Source organism: Salvelinus namaycush, chromosome 19 (assembly GCF_016432855.1).
Source record: "Salvelinus namaycush isolate Seneca chromosome 19, SaNama_1.0, whole genome shotgun sequence".
Lineage (NCBI taxonomy): Eukaryota > Metazoa > Chordata > Actinopteri > Salmoniformes > Salmonidae > Salvelinus > Salvelinus namaycush.
The window spans coordinates 4,176,736-4,192,497 of NC_052325.1; the positions used below are offsets into that span (position 1 = coordinate 4,176,736).

The 15,762-nt window shown below is 42.2% G+C and overlaps 1 protein-coding gene across 1 annotated transcript; it reads left to right on the plus strand.

Moving 5' to 3' along the window:
• The first annotated feature begins 1,723 nt into the window (after window positions 1-1,723).
• Window positions 1,724-5,877, plus strand: LOC120064065 (acyl-CoA-binding protein-like). The gene is made up of 4 exons (XM_039014395.1): window positions 1,724-1,853; window positions 4,835-4,952; window positions 5,049-5,111; window positions 5,335-5,877. The coding sequence occupies exons 1-4, from the start codon at window positions 1,845-1,847 to the stop codon at window positions 5,406-5,408; spliced, it is 264 nt and encodes an 87-aa protein (XP_038870323.1). The 5' UTR covers window positions 1,724-1,844; the 3' UTR covers window positions 5,409-5,877.
• The last annotated feature ends 9,885 nt before the right edge of the window (window positions 5,878-15,762 follow it).

Genomic DNA, 15,762 nt, shown 5'->3' on the forward strand with positions numbered 1-15,762 from the left:
GTTAAAATAGGGGAATGGGATAGTGCTTTTTTATGAGTGTAGGGGGTTAGTTGGCGTGTATCACGTGTATCACCAAGTATAATGGATGTATTTATACTCCAGTCCTGTTGGTGGCACTAATGCAACACATTGGATGCCAACTTCTGTTAAACCCTACCAGAGAAGAACACAGCACCAAAACCAAAAAAGCTTTCTCATTTTGACAAAGGATGCTGGTCCAGCAGGATAAATTAATGGGTGAATATCACAGCCAATCAAAACACTGCTGGTTAAGTAATACTGTGAAACAATTATTCCACTACTATTGCAAATATATTATGGGCATTTTCTGAAATTGCAATAATTCTTTAAAAAATCCGATGAGAGATATCATAAGGCTACCCTCACATAGCCGATTTGAAATTACATGATCCATTGCGAACGTGCATAAAGATGTTGGAATTCAGATATGACATCATTTTATCACTATACACTGGTCGTCACTAGTTACCACAGCCACAAAGTTATAAACCCCGCCCATTTCTACAAGTTATCTTCTTAAAATTGTATTTTAAACCTAACCTTAACCACACTGGTAAACGTATGCCTAACTCAAACCTTTCTATTAAAAAGACTAAAAACCTGCTGTTTGTTTTCATATTTTTTTACAATCTAGCCAATTTTACCTTTGTGGCTCTGGTAATTAGGGAAAACCCTATCAGCTGAATGTTTTAACTACAGCGCGGACATGGTTCAATGCCCCCCAATAAATCAGCACAATCTACTTTTTCGTTTTTTCTAATTGCTGGCACCTTGAAGCTAAAATTGGCATAATGTGTATACTGTGCTTTTGAACATACAAAAAAAAGGTAACAAGAGAGCAATGTACAAGAAGACGAATTTAGCAAAACAAGGAATTTGGTATAAGTATATGTGGGCCGCATCTTCATGCACCTCCCCTATTGATGTTCACTGATCATGAAAAGCATGCAGTTTCTTGTATTAACTCTGAGCTAAATGTGCGCAATTGTTTTGCATGGAATATTCGGAAATGTGTGGTTCTGACCATGCTCTTCAAGTGGTGATGATATTACAACCAAAAAGTTAATTTATTTAACAATCACTTAAAACAGAAGGCAGTGGTCAGTGGTTTTAGCGGAGCTGGTGTTCTCCTTGCCCACCAGCAGGCAAATCTAACGTTCTTCACCTAATTGTGACGTTTTAATGATAACGACCTATTGGAGAAGACTGTGTTGTCTTTAGTAGAGATACATATTTAATTGTTGCAGACACACATTCCCATGACCCCGTGCCCTACTGTAGTGGGACCACTACTCGTGCCAATGAATTGAGGGATTTGATTGGTTACCTTTACTCACCCCAACTAACCGAAATGATGCGTGAATGTCATTAGTTAAATCTACCAATGGAATTGAGGGGCGGTATCCCCTTGCACAGTAGCGAAACGCTTAGAGGAACAGATCACTGTGTCGTGAGCAGCATTAGCAACAATAGTCGCCTGTTTGCCTTCAAAATAAAAGTCCCCAATTGAAACTGATGCTAACTGATAACGCTAAACAAGGTTGGAATGTTATATATATTCAAAAAAATACAATAATTAGTTAATTTGACACAATCGCACTGTGAATGTATAGACTTCAGAACGTTGGGCACTTTACCCGTTTGCATGTTTCAATGGGTGACTTTTATTTTAAAGGCGAACCACCGATTCCACTATTGTTGCTCACGCTGTTGCTCACGACACACACATTAGGAACGGTCTACTCTCCTTTCCGTTAGTTCTGGGCTGTGGACGCCAGCAGTGTTCTGTGACTGTACTAAGGGCCTTCAAAAGGAATTGAATCATGTCTGAGGTTTGGATCGAATTTGTATTTTGTTTTACATTATATTGTAGGTAGTTGCCATAACATGCATAGGTAGTTGTATTATTTTGATTTCCTGGTCCAAGTGCAGTTTCACTAACATGTCGACTAGGCTTTGTCAGCTAACGGTCAGTTAGCTTGCTAGCTAGAACACAAGTAAAGAGCGTATCGTTTTTGCCAAACTGGAGTTGGCACTTGACACCACTACTTATAGTAACTTAGTTACTAGTTATCCCCGTCGGTCTTGTGGCAATTTTGAATTGAACTTGATTAATGTTATTGCCTTTAAAAAGGCGCAATGCCCATGCTTCAACCCGATGAAACCACCATTTCATTTGTTTGACAGCTCAATATCTAGCAAGCTAATGTCACTGGCAAACCAGAGCGCCAGAGGATTGACTGGCTTTGGCACTTCTGTCACCCTGCTTGAAGGGTGTGGTGCGGCTTTGACATAGCCCAAGGCACTGATTGTGTGTGGACTTCACACGCGCCTCTGTTGTATATGATTGCTTGCGTAATATCCTGGTGAGAAGAAGCATGTGAAAGTAATTATATCTAACGTTGACTAAGTTTAGCTTGTTCTTATAGGATGAAGGAAGAAATGTTGCCGTTTTGCGCAACTCTTATAATCACATGGTCACTCGAAGGCAAGAAGGCTCGCGCCCGGAACGCAGGGTCATAAACTCCCATTTAATAAACCCATTATTGAACAAGTTGCAAAAAAAAGGCAAGCATCTGTGTTTCTGGTTAGAGGAATGAATATATATATATATATATATATATTAGTCACGTTATATGTTTACATATACCTAAATTAGGTCCAAGAGGCTTCTAAACAGCTTCTACCCCAAGGCATAAGACTCCAGAACATCTAATCAAATAGCTACCCAGGCTATTTGCATTGCGCCCCCGGTTACTCTGGTTATCTATGCATACTCACTTTAACTTTACCTACATGTACATATTACCTCGACTAACCGGTGCCCTCGCACATTGTACCGGTACCCCCTGTATATAGCCTTGCTATTGTTATTTTACTGCTGCTCTTTAATTATATTCTTTGTAGGTATTTTTTCTTAAAACTGCATTGTTGGTTAAGGGCTTGTAAGTATTTGATTTGAAAAAAAGTATGCAGTTCCATCAAATTGAAGGTAAAAGCACTGTTGGAGTTGATCACATTTATTTTACCGGTTTGTACTTTGTCCCTTCAGCTTATGCCCTCTGCCACTCACCTGGGGGCATATTCATTACGCCGATTCTGTCGCAAAACGTTTCTTAAAACGGAAGCAAACGAAACAGGGCGGGACCTAACTGAATTTGTCAAATAGAAACTCTCGTTTTACGCTGCTTGCTTCCGTTTGGTTCTTAAAACGGTAAATGTTTCCGTAATGAATACCCCCTTATAAAAGTTCACAGGTGAGTTGTAGCCAGGGAGATGGATAATATTTTAATCATTGAGTTTGGCAACCTGATCTCTGTCCTCCTATTGAAGCAGAGGCCAAAGCATATTGGATATCTGTTTAGCTGAGTAGATTAGATTACATTGGTTTTGGCTGTGTCACATTTTTAGTGTGTTGCCTCACACATATTGCAACATTAAAACTCAAGACCTTGGCTGTTTATTAATTTAAGTTCATATAATGTGCTTGTTTAGCCATTACCTTCAGGCCAGATTATTTTGTAGGTAGCTGCTACACTCTCATACATAAGCACCTTGCCGGGTTGTCTCCTTCCTTCTCTGGATCGACCTAGACTCAAATGAGCATTATATTTGCATTGATACACAATGCTTTTGTATCTGGCAGGACTAGGACTGTAAATGGTGGGCAATGCAAAGCTTTTTCCCTGGAACTGTTTTGTGGTATAACATTTACAATGTCTGAGTGAGCAGGTGCACAAAGCTAATAGATGCACACTTTTTTGGAAACTTTTTTTTATTTAACCTTTATCTAACTAGGCAAGTTAGTTAACAAATTCTTATTTACAATGACGGCCTGCCCCGGCCAAACCCTAACCCGGACGACACTGGGCCAATTGAGCGCCGCCCTATGGGTCTCCCAATCATGGCCGGTTGTGATACAGCCTGGAATCAAACCAGGGTGTGTAGTAACGCCTCTAGCACTGAGATGCAGTGCCTTAGACCGCTGTGCCACTCAGGAACCCCAAAACACTTAATGTGTTCTTTTAAAACCTGCCTTTGAGGCTGTACAGATAAGGGTTAGGTCCTTCCCCCAGGTTATTACCTCTACTTGGACTCTGACCAGGGTGATTTGCAATCCAATCTTACCTCTGGGTGGGTTGCAAAAGCAACATCCAGGCCATCTGACACCAAACATTTCAGTGACACTAATAATGGCCAAACTATAAGTGGAGGCAACAGACTGCCTATGTTCCTAGGCTATACAAAAGGAAAAGCAACCAGTGTTTTGTCTCTCTTCCCCCCTGGCACAGTTGGCAGGGTGACACATCCAGTGTGGCATTTTGTAGTGTTGCTCAGCCCACTCAGAGGACCCATTGTACTGCTGGGGGGCCTGTTTTTTTCTTTCTTGGCAGCATAGACCTCCTTTTCAGCAACAATGATTGGTTTCCATACTCAGTAGCTCTGGTTGAGGCCAGTTTCTATGTTCTGCCATTCTGGTCTCCAGTTGCTCACAATGGAATGTCATCATGACTTTGATGCAGATTTAATACCTGTAGGCTAAGCCAAATAGACCTATATGAGATCAAGGTTCAATGTACGCCAGTGCTAACTCTCTCAATTGCTATCCTGTGATTATCTAGCTTAACCTTTTTCTGACATAGATTTGCTGTAAGGTTGCTGGCATTTTGTAATGAGATTGTACAGGAACCTTTCATGTCTAAAGCCATCATATCTCTCCGATTTCACTTGGAAGCAGCCATTTTCAGGTGTAGGCTTTTCTTTCTCTGTTTAGCTGACTTTAAATCACATATTTTGCTTCTATCCCACCCAGGCAGACTTTGATAAGGCTGCAGAGGAGGTGAAGCAGCTTAAGGCCAAGCCAGCAGATGCAGAGATGCTCAGGGTTTATGCTCTGTTCAAACAGGCCAAAGTGGGCGATGTCAACACCGGTAAGCCAGCATCCAGTGCTTTGTGATACCCCTCAAGTGTAGATGACTCATTGTATTGAGTATAGTCTGATTGTGTTTTTTACTTTGTTTCTGAAGCTCGTCCTGGGATGCTTGATTTCACTGGGAAAGCCAAGTGGGACGCCTGGGAGAAGGAGAAAGGTGTGTTTCCTGTAGCCCTGCCCACATTTCAACTGTAGAGGGCACTGTTCACCTTAAGTGATTTGTACTCCACAGGGAATCGGATTTAGACAGCTGTGGATCCCTTCAGCTCAATGCATTTACAGTCATAAGTGTACTGGTTGAGCCAGACAATCTTTGAACAGTAACCTGTTATCAGCATGTTTTATGAATGTGTTTTTTCTCTTCCTTGTGCCTCTTACAGGAAAGAGCCAAGATAATGCCAGGAAGGAGTACATTGCCTTGGTAGAGGAGCTTAAAGGGAAGTACGGAGTCTAAGAACTGACTGGGCCGATCGCTGGCAGTGTAGAACCATGACCTCTGTGGTCAGCCCACACCTCGTCCCTGTGAGATGCCTTAAATTCCAGTAGTATGCCCTCTGCTACAACATCTGGGGCAAATGCATATGTAAAATACTTTTAATTCTAGAGGTGTGCTTAGTTTAGTGGAGTAGCTTGCGGGGTGATTTTAGTTGGCACTTTTTGGACTATTCAAATGGTACAAAACAAGAAATCAAGCCCACCGCATGTATTTTACGTATGTGTTGGACCCAGGTATGTTTGTGACTGTATTGCATGTGAACGCTGAATGCCTATTGTGGACCACCTATGGTCAAGCTGAGAATACAAGACTGACAAGCCGCCGCTACGGACCGAGTCAAGCCGTCCTCCACCAGCAATTTCCTAGTGAATGTTCTCAACTGGTTGTACAGCCCAGGAACTCCATAAAGTCTACATTTGTTTTAACATTTCTGTTGTCATGCTTGGTTATTTCATGAAATGAGATCTTACTAACTTGTCTGACTCCGCACATTTAAATAAATGTGTATATTCAGTAAAACTAAAATCAAGAAGAATACTTTATTGTTCATTTAGCACCCTGTTTTGTTGCACCATCTCCTTTGGCCAAATGTCTTGAGAAACACTCGTTTCTTGAATAATGCTTCCAACAGCTCCCCAATATCTTTATACTTCTTGTAGGAATGGTTAGCTCTTATCAGTTAACCAATACAGTACCATTAATACCCATAAAACCTAGTGGTCAAACAAGGAAAATTATTCCAATTGTTTTTCCACCATTAAATTTTGCCCAGAGGGGATTTTAGAAACATTTAATAAGGTCTGGTTTGTGTAGGCTTACCCTGGCGTGACATTTTGATAACCGTGTATATCTCTTTAGGACAAAGTGACTTACCAATATATTCCCCTGTATTTACCCCAAAAATTAAATGCTAATGTGGCTATCATAAACTACAAATGCCATGATCTGGATGAGACTGCCGAATCGAGGCAAAGGTAAAAATGTCTGGATTAACTAATGTTAGCTAAATGTAGTAATGAATAAATCGTCTACATTTCTTTAAAATTGACAATTCTGAATGTCTTGTATGTTTTAAATTGACACAATACCTGTTATCTAAGGTGTCAGCTAGACATGACATGCAGGAATTTGTAATCTTGCATGATGTCTACTTTAATGCTAATGAGCATTTTCAAAATCAGTAAAAAGAGCCAAATATATAAGTCACCTTGTCCTAGAGATTTACACGGTTATCAAAACGTCCCGCTAGGGTAAGCTTACACAAAACACAGCCCTGATTCAGTGTTTCTAAAATTCGCTAGGTTTTATTGGTATTATGACACCTCCACTGTGGGGCTCTATAAGTGGTTCACAGGAGGCAAGTTGAACTTTGCACTGCTTTCTCACGGTTTGAGACAACGTTTCCACTCAGAAGAGTGCGTTCATAAAATAATTGGGTAGAAATGGAGTGGGATTGGGAATCTACAATGGCCATATTCTTGCCGCGAATATCTCTGTGCACTCATGGAAGGAACATTCTTCCTTCCTGTCTCCTCCTGGCGATAGCAGAGTATCCCGTGACCGGACTTCTAATAACTGTAAAAAACTAAATAAGTCAATTCTGGCTGAATAACTAGGGGAGGGGACTTCTGGAGTTTATTCCAGAAGGAGACTTACATTGTTTTATGAATAATGTTTGTTAATCATACATTACCAGTATAAAGTTGACACACCTACTCATTCAAGTTTTTTTTTATGTGTACCATTTTCTACATTGTAGAATAATAGTGAAGACAAACAATGAACACATATGGAATCATGTAGTAACCAAAAAAAAGTGTTGAAACAAATAAAAAATATATTTTATATTAACATTTCTCCAAAGTAGCCACCCTTCGCCATGACAGCTTTGCACACTCTTGGTATTCTCTCAACTAGCTTTATGAGGTAGTCACCTGGAATGCATTTAATTAACAGTTGTGCCTTGCTAAAAGTTTTTTATATGTTTTTCCTTCTTAATGCGTTTGAGCAAATCAGTTGTGTTGTGACAAGGTAGGGGTGGTATACAGAAGATAACCCTATTTGTTAAAAGACCAAGTCCATATTATGGCAAGAACAGCTCAAATAAGCAAAGAGAAGTCCATCATTGACTGACCTTAAAGTAATCTGGAAAATTTCAAGGACTTTGAAAGTTTTTTCAAGTAGTAGCAAAAACCATCAAGCACTATGATGAAACTGGCTCTCATGAGGACCGCCACAGGAAGACCCTGAGTTATTTCTGCTGCAGAGGATAAGTTCATTAGAATCACCAGCCTCAGAAATTGCAGCCCAAATAAATGCTTCACAGAGTTCAAGTAACAGACACTTCTCAACATCAACTGTTCAGAGGAGACTGCGGGAATCAGGCCTTTGTGGTTGAATTGCTGCAAAGAAACCACTACTAAAGGACACCAATAAGAAGAAGAGACTTGCTTGGGCCAAGAAACACAAGCAATGGATATTAGACCGGTGGAAATCTGTCCTTTGGTCTGAGGAGTCCAAATTGGAGATTTTTGGTTCAAACCGCCGTGTCTTTGTGAGATGCAGAGTAGGTGAACGGATGATCTCTGCATGTGTAGTTCCCACCGTGAAGCTTTGAGAAGGAGGTCTGATGGTGTAGGGATGCTTTGCTGGTGACACCGTCTGTGATTTATTTAGAATTCAAGGCACACAACCAGCATGGCTACCACAGCATTCTGCAGCGATACGCCATCCCATCTGGTGTGCGCTTAGTGGGACTATCATTTGTTTTTCAACAGGACCATGACCCAAAACACACCTCCAGGCTGTGTAAGGGCTATTTGACCAAGAAGGAGAGTGATGGAGTGCTGCATCAGATGACCTGGCTTCCACAATCACCTGACCTCCACCCAATTCAGATGGTTTGGGATGAGTTGGACCGCAGAGTGAAGGAAAAGCAGCCAACAAGTGTTCAGCATATGTAGGAACTCCTTCAAGACTGTTGGAAAAGCATTACAGGTGAAGCTGGTTGACAGAATGCCAAGTGTTCAAAGCTGTCATCAAGGCAAAGGGGGTCTACTTTGAAGAATCTAAAATATATTTTGATTTGTTTAATACATGATTCCATGTGTTATTTCATAGCTATGTTATCACTATTATTCCACAATGTAGAAAATAGTAAAGCTATATAAAAACCCTTGATTGAATAGGTGTGTTTACTGGTACTGTAGAGCTAAACTTAACTGCCACTGTACTTTCGATATACTAAGACTCGTTTCGCCGCCGCTTTTGCCTCTCGGTCAAGTGGAGACTGTTGCAGGGAATACAACACCATGACAACTATTCAGATCAAGTTAAATACTTGGGCAATGCAAATTGTCCGGGTAGCCATTTGATTAGATGTTCAGGAGTCTTATGGCTTGGGGGTAGAGGCTGTTTAAAAGCCTCTTGGATCTAGACTTGGCACTGCGTATTCTGGTGGCTGGAGTCTGACAATTTTTAGGGCCTTCCTCTGACACCGCCTGGTATAGAGGTCCTGGATGGTAGGAAGCTTGGCCCCGGTGATGTACTGGGTCGTACGCACTACCCTCTGTAGTCCCTTGCAGTCGGAGAATGAGCTGTTGCCATACCAGGCAGTGATGCAACCTGTCAGGATGCTCTCGATGGTGCAGCTGTAGAACCTTTTGAGGATCTGAGGACCCATCCCAAATCTTTTCAGTCTCCTGAGGGGGAATAGGTTTTGTTGTGCCCTCTACACGACTGTCTTTTTACATTTATTTTTTAACCCCCTTTTCTCCCCAATTTCGTGGTATCCAATTGTTAGTAATTACTATCTTGTCTCATCGCTACAACTCCCGTACGGGCTCGGGAGAGACGAAGGTCGAAAGCCATGCGTCCTCCGAAACACAACCCAACCAAGCCGCACTGCTTCTTAACACAGCGCGCCTCCAACCCGGAAGCCAGTCGCACCAATGTGTCGGAGGAAACACCGTGCACCTAGCTACCTTGGTTAGCGCGCCCTGCGCCCGGCCCGCCACGGGAGTCGCTGGTGCGCGATGAGACAAGGATATCCCTACCGGCCAAACCCTCCCTAACCCGGACGATGCTAGGCCAATTGTGCGTCGCCCCACGGACCTCCCGGTCGCGGCCGGCCACGACAGAGCCTGGGCGCGAACCCAGAGTTTCTGGTGGCACAGCTAGCGCTGCGATGCAGTGCCCTAGACCACTGCGCCACCCGGGAGGCCCTACACGACTGTCTTGGTGTGCTTGGACCATGTTAGTTTGTTGGTGATGTGGACGCCAAGGAACTTGAAGCTCTCAACCTGCTCCACCACAGCCCCATCGATGAGAAATGGGGGCTTGCTTTGTCCTCCTTTTCCTGTAGTCCACAATCATCTCCTTCGTCTTGATCACTTAGAGGGAGAGGTTTTTGTCCTTGCACCACACGGTCCTCCCTATAGGCTGTCTCATGGTTGTCGGTGATCAGACCTACCACTGTTGTGTCATCGGCAAACTTAATGATGGTGTTGGAGTCGTGCCTGGCCGTGCAGTCATGAGTGAACAGGGAGTACAGGAGGGGATTGAGCATGCACCACTGAGGGGCCCCTGTGTTGAGGATCAGCGTTGGGGATTTGTTACCTACCCTTACCACCTGGGGGCGGCCCGTCAGGAAGTCCAGGATCCAGTTGCAGAGGTAGCTGTTTAGTCCCAGGGTCCTTAGCTTAGTGATGAGCTTTGAAGCCACTATGGTGTTGAACGCTGAGCTTTAGTCATTGAATAGCATTCTCACATAGGTGTTCCTTTTGTCCATGTGTGAAAGGGCAGTGTGGAGTGCAATAGAGATTGCATCATCTGTGGATCTGTTGGGGCGGTATGAAAATTGGAGTGGGTCTAGGGTTTCTGGGATAATGGTGTTGATGTGAGCCATGACCAGCCTTTCAAAGCACTTCATGGCCACAGATGTGAGTGCTACGGGTTGGTAGTCATTTAGGCAGGTTCCCTTGGTGTTCTTGGGCACAGGGACTATGGTGGTCTGCTTGAAACATGTTGGTATTACAGACTCGGGACAGGGAGAGGTTGAAAATGTCAGTGAAGACACTTGCCAGTTGGTCAGCGCATGCTCGGAGTAAACGTCCTGGTAATCCGTCTGGCCTTGTGAATGTTGACCCGTTTAAAGGTTTTACTCACATCGGCTGCGGAGAGCGTGATCAAACAGCTGATGCTCTCATGCATGTTTCCATGTTACTTGCCTCGAAACGAGCATAGAAGTTATTTAGCTCGTCTGGTAGGCTTGTGTCACTGGGCAGCTCTCGGCTGTGCTTCCCTTTGTAGTCTGTAATAGTTTGCAAGCCCTACCACATCCGACGAGCGTCAGAGCTGGTGTAGTACGATTCGATCTTAGTCCTGTATTGAAGCTTTGCCTTTTTGATGGTTCGTCGGAGGGCATAGTGTGATTTCTCATAAGCTTCCGGGTTAGAGTCCCACTCCTTGAAAGCGGCAGCTCTACCCTTTAGCTCAGTGCGAATGTTGCCTGTAATCCATGGCTTCTAGTTGGGGTATGTACATATAGTCACTGTGGGAATGAAGTCATCGATGCACTTATCGATGAAGCCAGTGACTGATGTGGTGTACTCCTCCTCAATGCCTTCGGAAGAATCCCGGAACGTTTATTCTTAAACATAACTTATAAATGCCTCATGAGCTTTGTTCAACTGTCGTTCCTCATCAGAACACAAACTATAAGCTTGTTTTACTAATGTTTGTAAACAAAGTAAATGTAAACACTATATTGTCTCAAAACATGGTTAAAACCATAATCTTGATATGCATGGTCAGTCCTTGCAACCATAGCCCCATCTATGAATTTGAGTGGTTGGATTGATTGATATGTATCAATAATTAATGAGCTTTGAGAATCTTACGAAAAGTACTATAGAATTTTTTATTAAGTCTGGTAAGACTTTTTCCATTTGTTTGTTTATGAGCTTTGTTATTATTCTCACAATTTATTAAACATATGGGTTTGAAATCAGCAGGGGACTCTCCAGATTTTCCTGGTTTTAATATAACTGAGATAACTGTTTGATAGATGGAACTAGGAAGAACTGAATTGAATGACTCGTTGTCATTTGTGTAAATAGTGGCACTACTTTGTCCCAGAATGTTAAATAGGACTCTTTTGGAAAACAACACATTCATTGTGCTTTTCTCCGCGCTAATATTTTAACAGTGTCTAATATTTATTTTTGGGTGATCTGTTTTTAGTGATTATTTTTTGTCTGCTGATATTTGCTTCTGGGTTGTTAAGTCTAAGATCTTAGACGGGACACAAGCCGACAACATCCGGTGAAATCGTAATATTAAACATTCATGAACATACAAGTGTCTTATATAATTTATAAGCTTAACTTCTTGTTAATCTAACTGTGTTGTCAGATTTCAAAAAGGCTTTACGGCGAAAGCGTACCATGCGATTGTCTGAGGACGGTGCCCCACATCAACCTATTTTTCAACCAGCACAGGCTTCACAAAATCACAAATAGCGATTAAATAAATCACTTACTTTTGAAGATCTTCCTCTGTTTGCAATCCCAAGAGTCCCAGCTACAACATGAATGGTCGTTTTGTTAGTAAACTGACTTTTGGGATGTAAAGAAGGATTTTAGTTGGCGCCATCGATTTCAGTAATCCACTCGTTCAACATACAGACAAAGGAGCCCAAAAAGCTACCACTAAACTTCGTCCAAACAAGTCAAAAAACGTTTCTGTTTAACCCTCAGGTACTCTAAAATGTAAATAAACTATAATATTTCATACGGAAAGTAGTATGTTCAATAGGAAAGGAAAATTCGTAAGCGCGCGCCCTCTCCCTCACGCGCCGAAAGACTGATTTTGTCCAGGTGGTCTCCTAACAATAACTACAAATACTTGTTCGTTTTTCAAAAAAAAAGCACGAAACCTTGAATAAAGTCTCTTGACATCTAGTGGAAGCCATAGGAATTGCAATTCGGGAGATGGATTTACATAGAAACAATAGGTTTCCATAATAAGAGCCTGGGAGCTAAAAAAAAAAACAATTCTGGTCAGATTTTCACCTGCCATATCAATTCAGTTATAGTCTCAGACATTATTTTAACAGTTTTAGAAACTTCCAAGTGTTTTCTATCCAATGCTACCAATTATATGCATATCCTGGCTTCCTGGCCTGAGTAACAGGCAGTTTACTTTGGGCACGTCAGTCAGGTGGAAATTCAGGAAACTAGACCCTATCCCAGAGAGGTTTTAAGATCCGTCCAACTGTTGTTTAATTCTGTTTTATATAGATTTTCATAAGCTTTTAAAAATGGTAATTAATTGTGTTGTTGTTTCTAGTTAACGCATTTGTATCTATCTTTTAAAATTATCTATCTTTTAAAATTATAACTATTTTAGCGTGTTATTGTTTTGTGATGTCTGCGAGATGTTAACCAGTATGCCATTAAATAGTATGATTTATTTGAGTTTAACCTGTAGTTGTTGGCTCTGTTCAAAAGTAAAATATGATATTCCTGCTTACGTTCAGAAATTACATTTATCTTGTTTACCTTTGTTATGGTCTTTTTCTAAAATAGTAATTTATTTTTATTTTCTCTAGTAACACTAGTCCAATTAGTCTTTGATTTGTTCCCTCAAATGCCTACGGTCTTATTTCACATGAAAGAATGCACCCAAGGTATTCTACACAGCTGGATCTGGTATTCAAGTTTCTCCTTCTTAATCACCTGATTCAAACTCTGCTGGAGAGCGACATAACCAAGGTTACTGGGTTCAGGACTAAGGGGGTGGCGGTGGGCCTGTGTCACTTGTTGGTTTCCCTGGCCAGTGTGGGAGCCATCTTTGGCCTGGAGTTGCTGGTAATGTCGCAAGTGAGTGAGGGCCTGGACTCGGGAACGGTGGTGGGGCCTGGGGTCGGCTCTGGTGCTGGTAGCGGCTATGCTGTCGGCGGGGGATGTGGTGTTTGTGGCTCTGCTCTGGCAGCACACCTCTCCCTTGGGCTTCACCCTCTGCTTCTGGTGCCAGTTTACCGTAGTGTTTCTGCTCTTCCTCAACGGCAAGTTGGCGCGTCATAGCCATCACATAGCCCTGCAGATGCCTTCAGGAGGCCGCCTGGGGAAATGCTACAGGTGAAGGAGCACAAGTGGATACAGTACTACAGCAGAAGGCATCTTCCAAACACGCAGACATCCCAGGAACAGTGATTTCCTATTGGAATTAGGTTCAGGGTTACGGACTGTAGAACACAGGCGACATCAGGACATCTCTGCTGTCACAGTAGCTGAGATGTAACAGTGTAATTTGGAATGGATCAGCTGTATGTACAGTTCCTCAAGGCCTTGTGCATGTGCATCTTGTTGATAGCACATACTGGGAACTGTAAACACTAACTGCTGCCTGTTCATTTGCAGTCATATAATTTTTCTGTGGAAATAAAACTCTGGATTGTGCAGAATCTCTCTTTTACAACAGAAGCTTTTCTTAGTTGCCAGTGGTGACTGATTGAACAGCCCAGTAACAGATACAGTGGGGCAAAAAAGTATTTAGTCAGCCACCAATTGTGCAAGTTCTCCCACTTAAAAAGATGAGAGGCCTGTAATTTATCATAGGTACACTTCAACTATGACAGACAAAATGAGAAAAAAAATCCAGAAAATCATATTGTAGAATTTTTAATTAATTTATTTGCAAATTATGGTGGAAAATAAGTATTTGGTCAATAACAAAAGTTTCTCAATACTTTGTTATATACCCTTTGTTGGCAATGACAGAGGTCAAACGTTTTCTGTAAGTCTTCACAAGGTTTTCACACACTGTTGCTGGTATTTTGGCCCATTCCTCCATGCAGATCTCCTCTAGAGCAGTGATGTTTTGGGGCTGTTGCTGGGCAACACGGACTTTCAACTCCCTCCAAAGATTTTCTATGGGGTTGAGATCTGGAGACTGGCTAGGCCACTCCAGGACCTTGAAATGCTTCTTACGAAGCCACTCCTTCGTTGCCTGGGCGGTGTGTTTGGGATCATTGTCATGCTGAAAGACCCAGCCACGTTTCATCTTCAATGCCCTTGCTCATGGAAGGAGGTTTTCACTCAAAATCTCACGATACATGGCCCCATTCATTCTTTCCTTTACACGGATCAGTCGTCCTGGTCCCTTTGCAGAAAAACAGCCCCAAAGCATGATGTTTCCACCCCCATGCTTCACAGTAGGTATGGTGTTCTTTGGATGCAACTCAGCATTCTTTGTCCTCCAAACACGACGAGTTGAGTTTTTACCAAAAAGTTCTATTTTGGTTTCATCTGACCATATGACATTCTCCCAATCTTCTTCTGGATCATCCAAATGCTCTCTAGCAAACTTCAGACGGGCCTGGACATGTACTGGCTTAAGCAGGGGGACACGTCTGGCACTGCAGGATTTGAGTCCCTGGCGGCGTAGTGTGTTACTGATGGTAGGCTTTGTTACTTTGGTCCCAGCTCTCTGCAGGTCATTCACTAGGTCCCCCCGTGTGGTTCTGGGATTTTTGCTCACCGTTCTTGTGATCATTTTGACCCCACGGGGTGAGATCTTGCGTGGAGCCCCAGATCGAGGGAGATTATCAGTGGTCTTGTATGTCTTCCATTTCCTAATAATTGCTCCCACAGTTGATTTCTTCAAACCAAGCTGCTTACCTATTGCAGATTCAGTCTTCCCAGCCTGGTGCAGGTCTACAATTTTGTTTCTGGTGTCCTTTGACAGCTCTTTGGTCTTGGCCATAGTGGAGTTTGGAGTGTGACTGTTTGAGGTTGTGGACAGGTGTCTTTTATACTGATAACAAGTTCAAACAGGTGCCATTAATACAGGTAACGAGTGGAGGACAGAGGAGCCTCTTAAAGAAGAAGTTACAGGTCTGTGTGAGCCAGAAATCTTGCTTGTTTGTAGGTGACCAAATACTTATTTTCCAAATTACAGGCCTCTCTCATCTTTTTAAGTGGGAGAACTTGCACAATTGGTGGCTGACTAAATACTTTTTTGCCCCACTGTAGATGTTTTATAAACTTTTAAGAGTTTATTTTCTCATTTCTATCAAGTCGTACCATCATTGTGCCTGTGTGAAGCAACACACAACTTATTTTATTTATAAAATAATTTTGACAGGGAGTCATGCTGAGACCAACGCTCTCTTTTATACACATATACAGTATAAACAAATATTCACATCAATACATTCATGCAAAACACGATCATAAAAAATATTTAAAATTCTGAAGTAAAATCTATCGCCACCTGACGCGATCATGCAGGTTAATAAAATACCAAA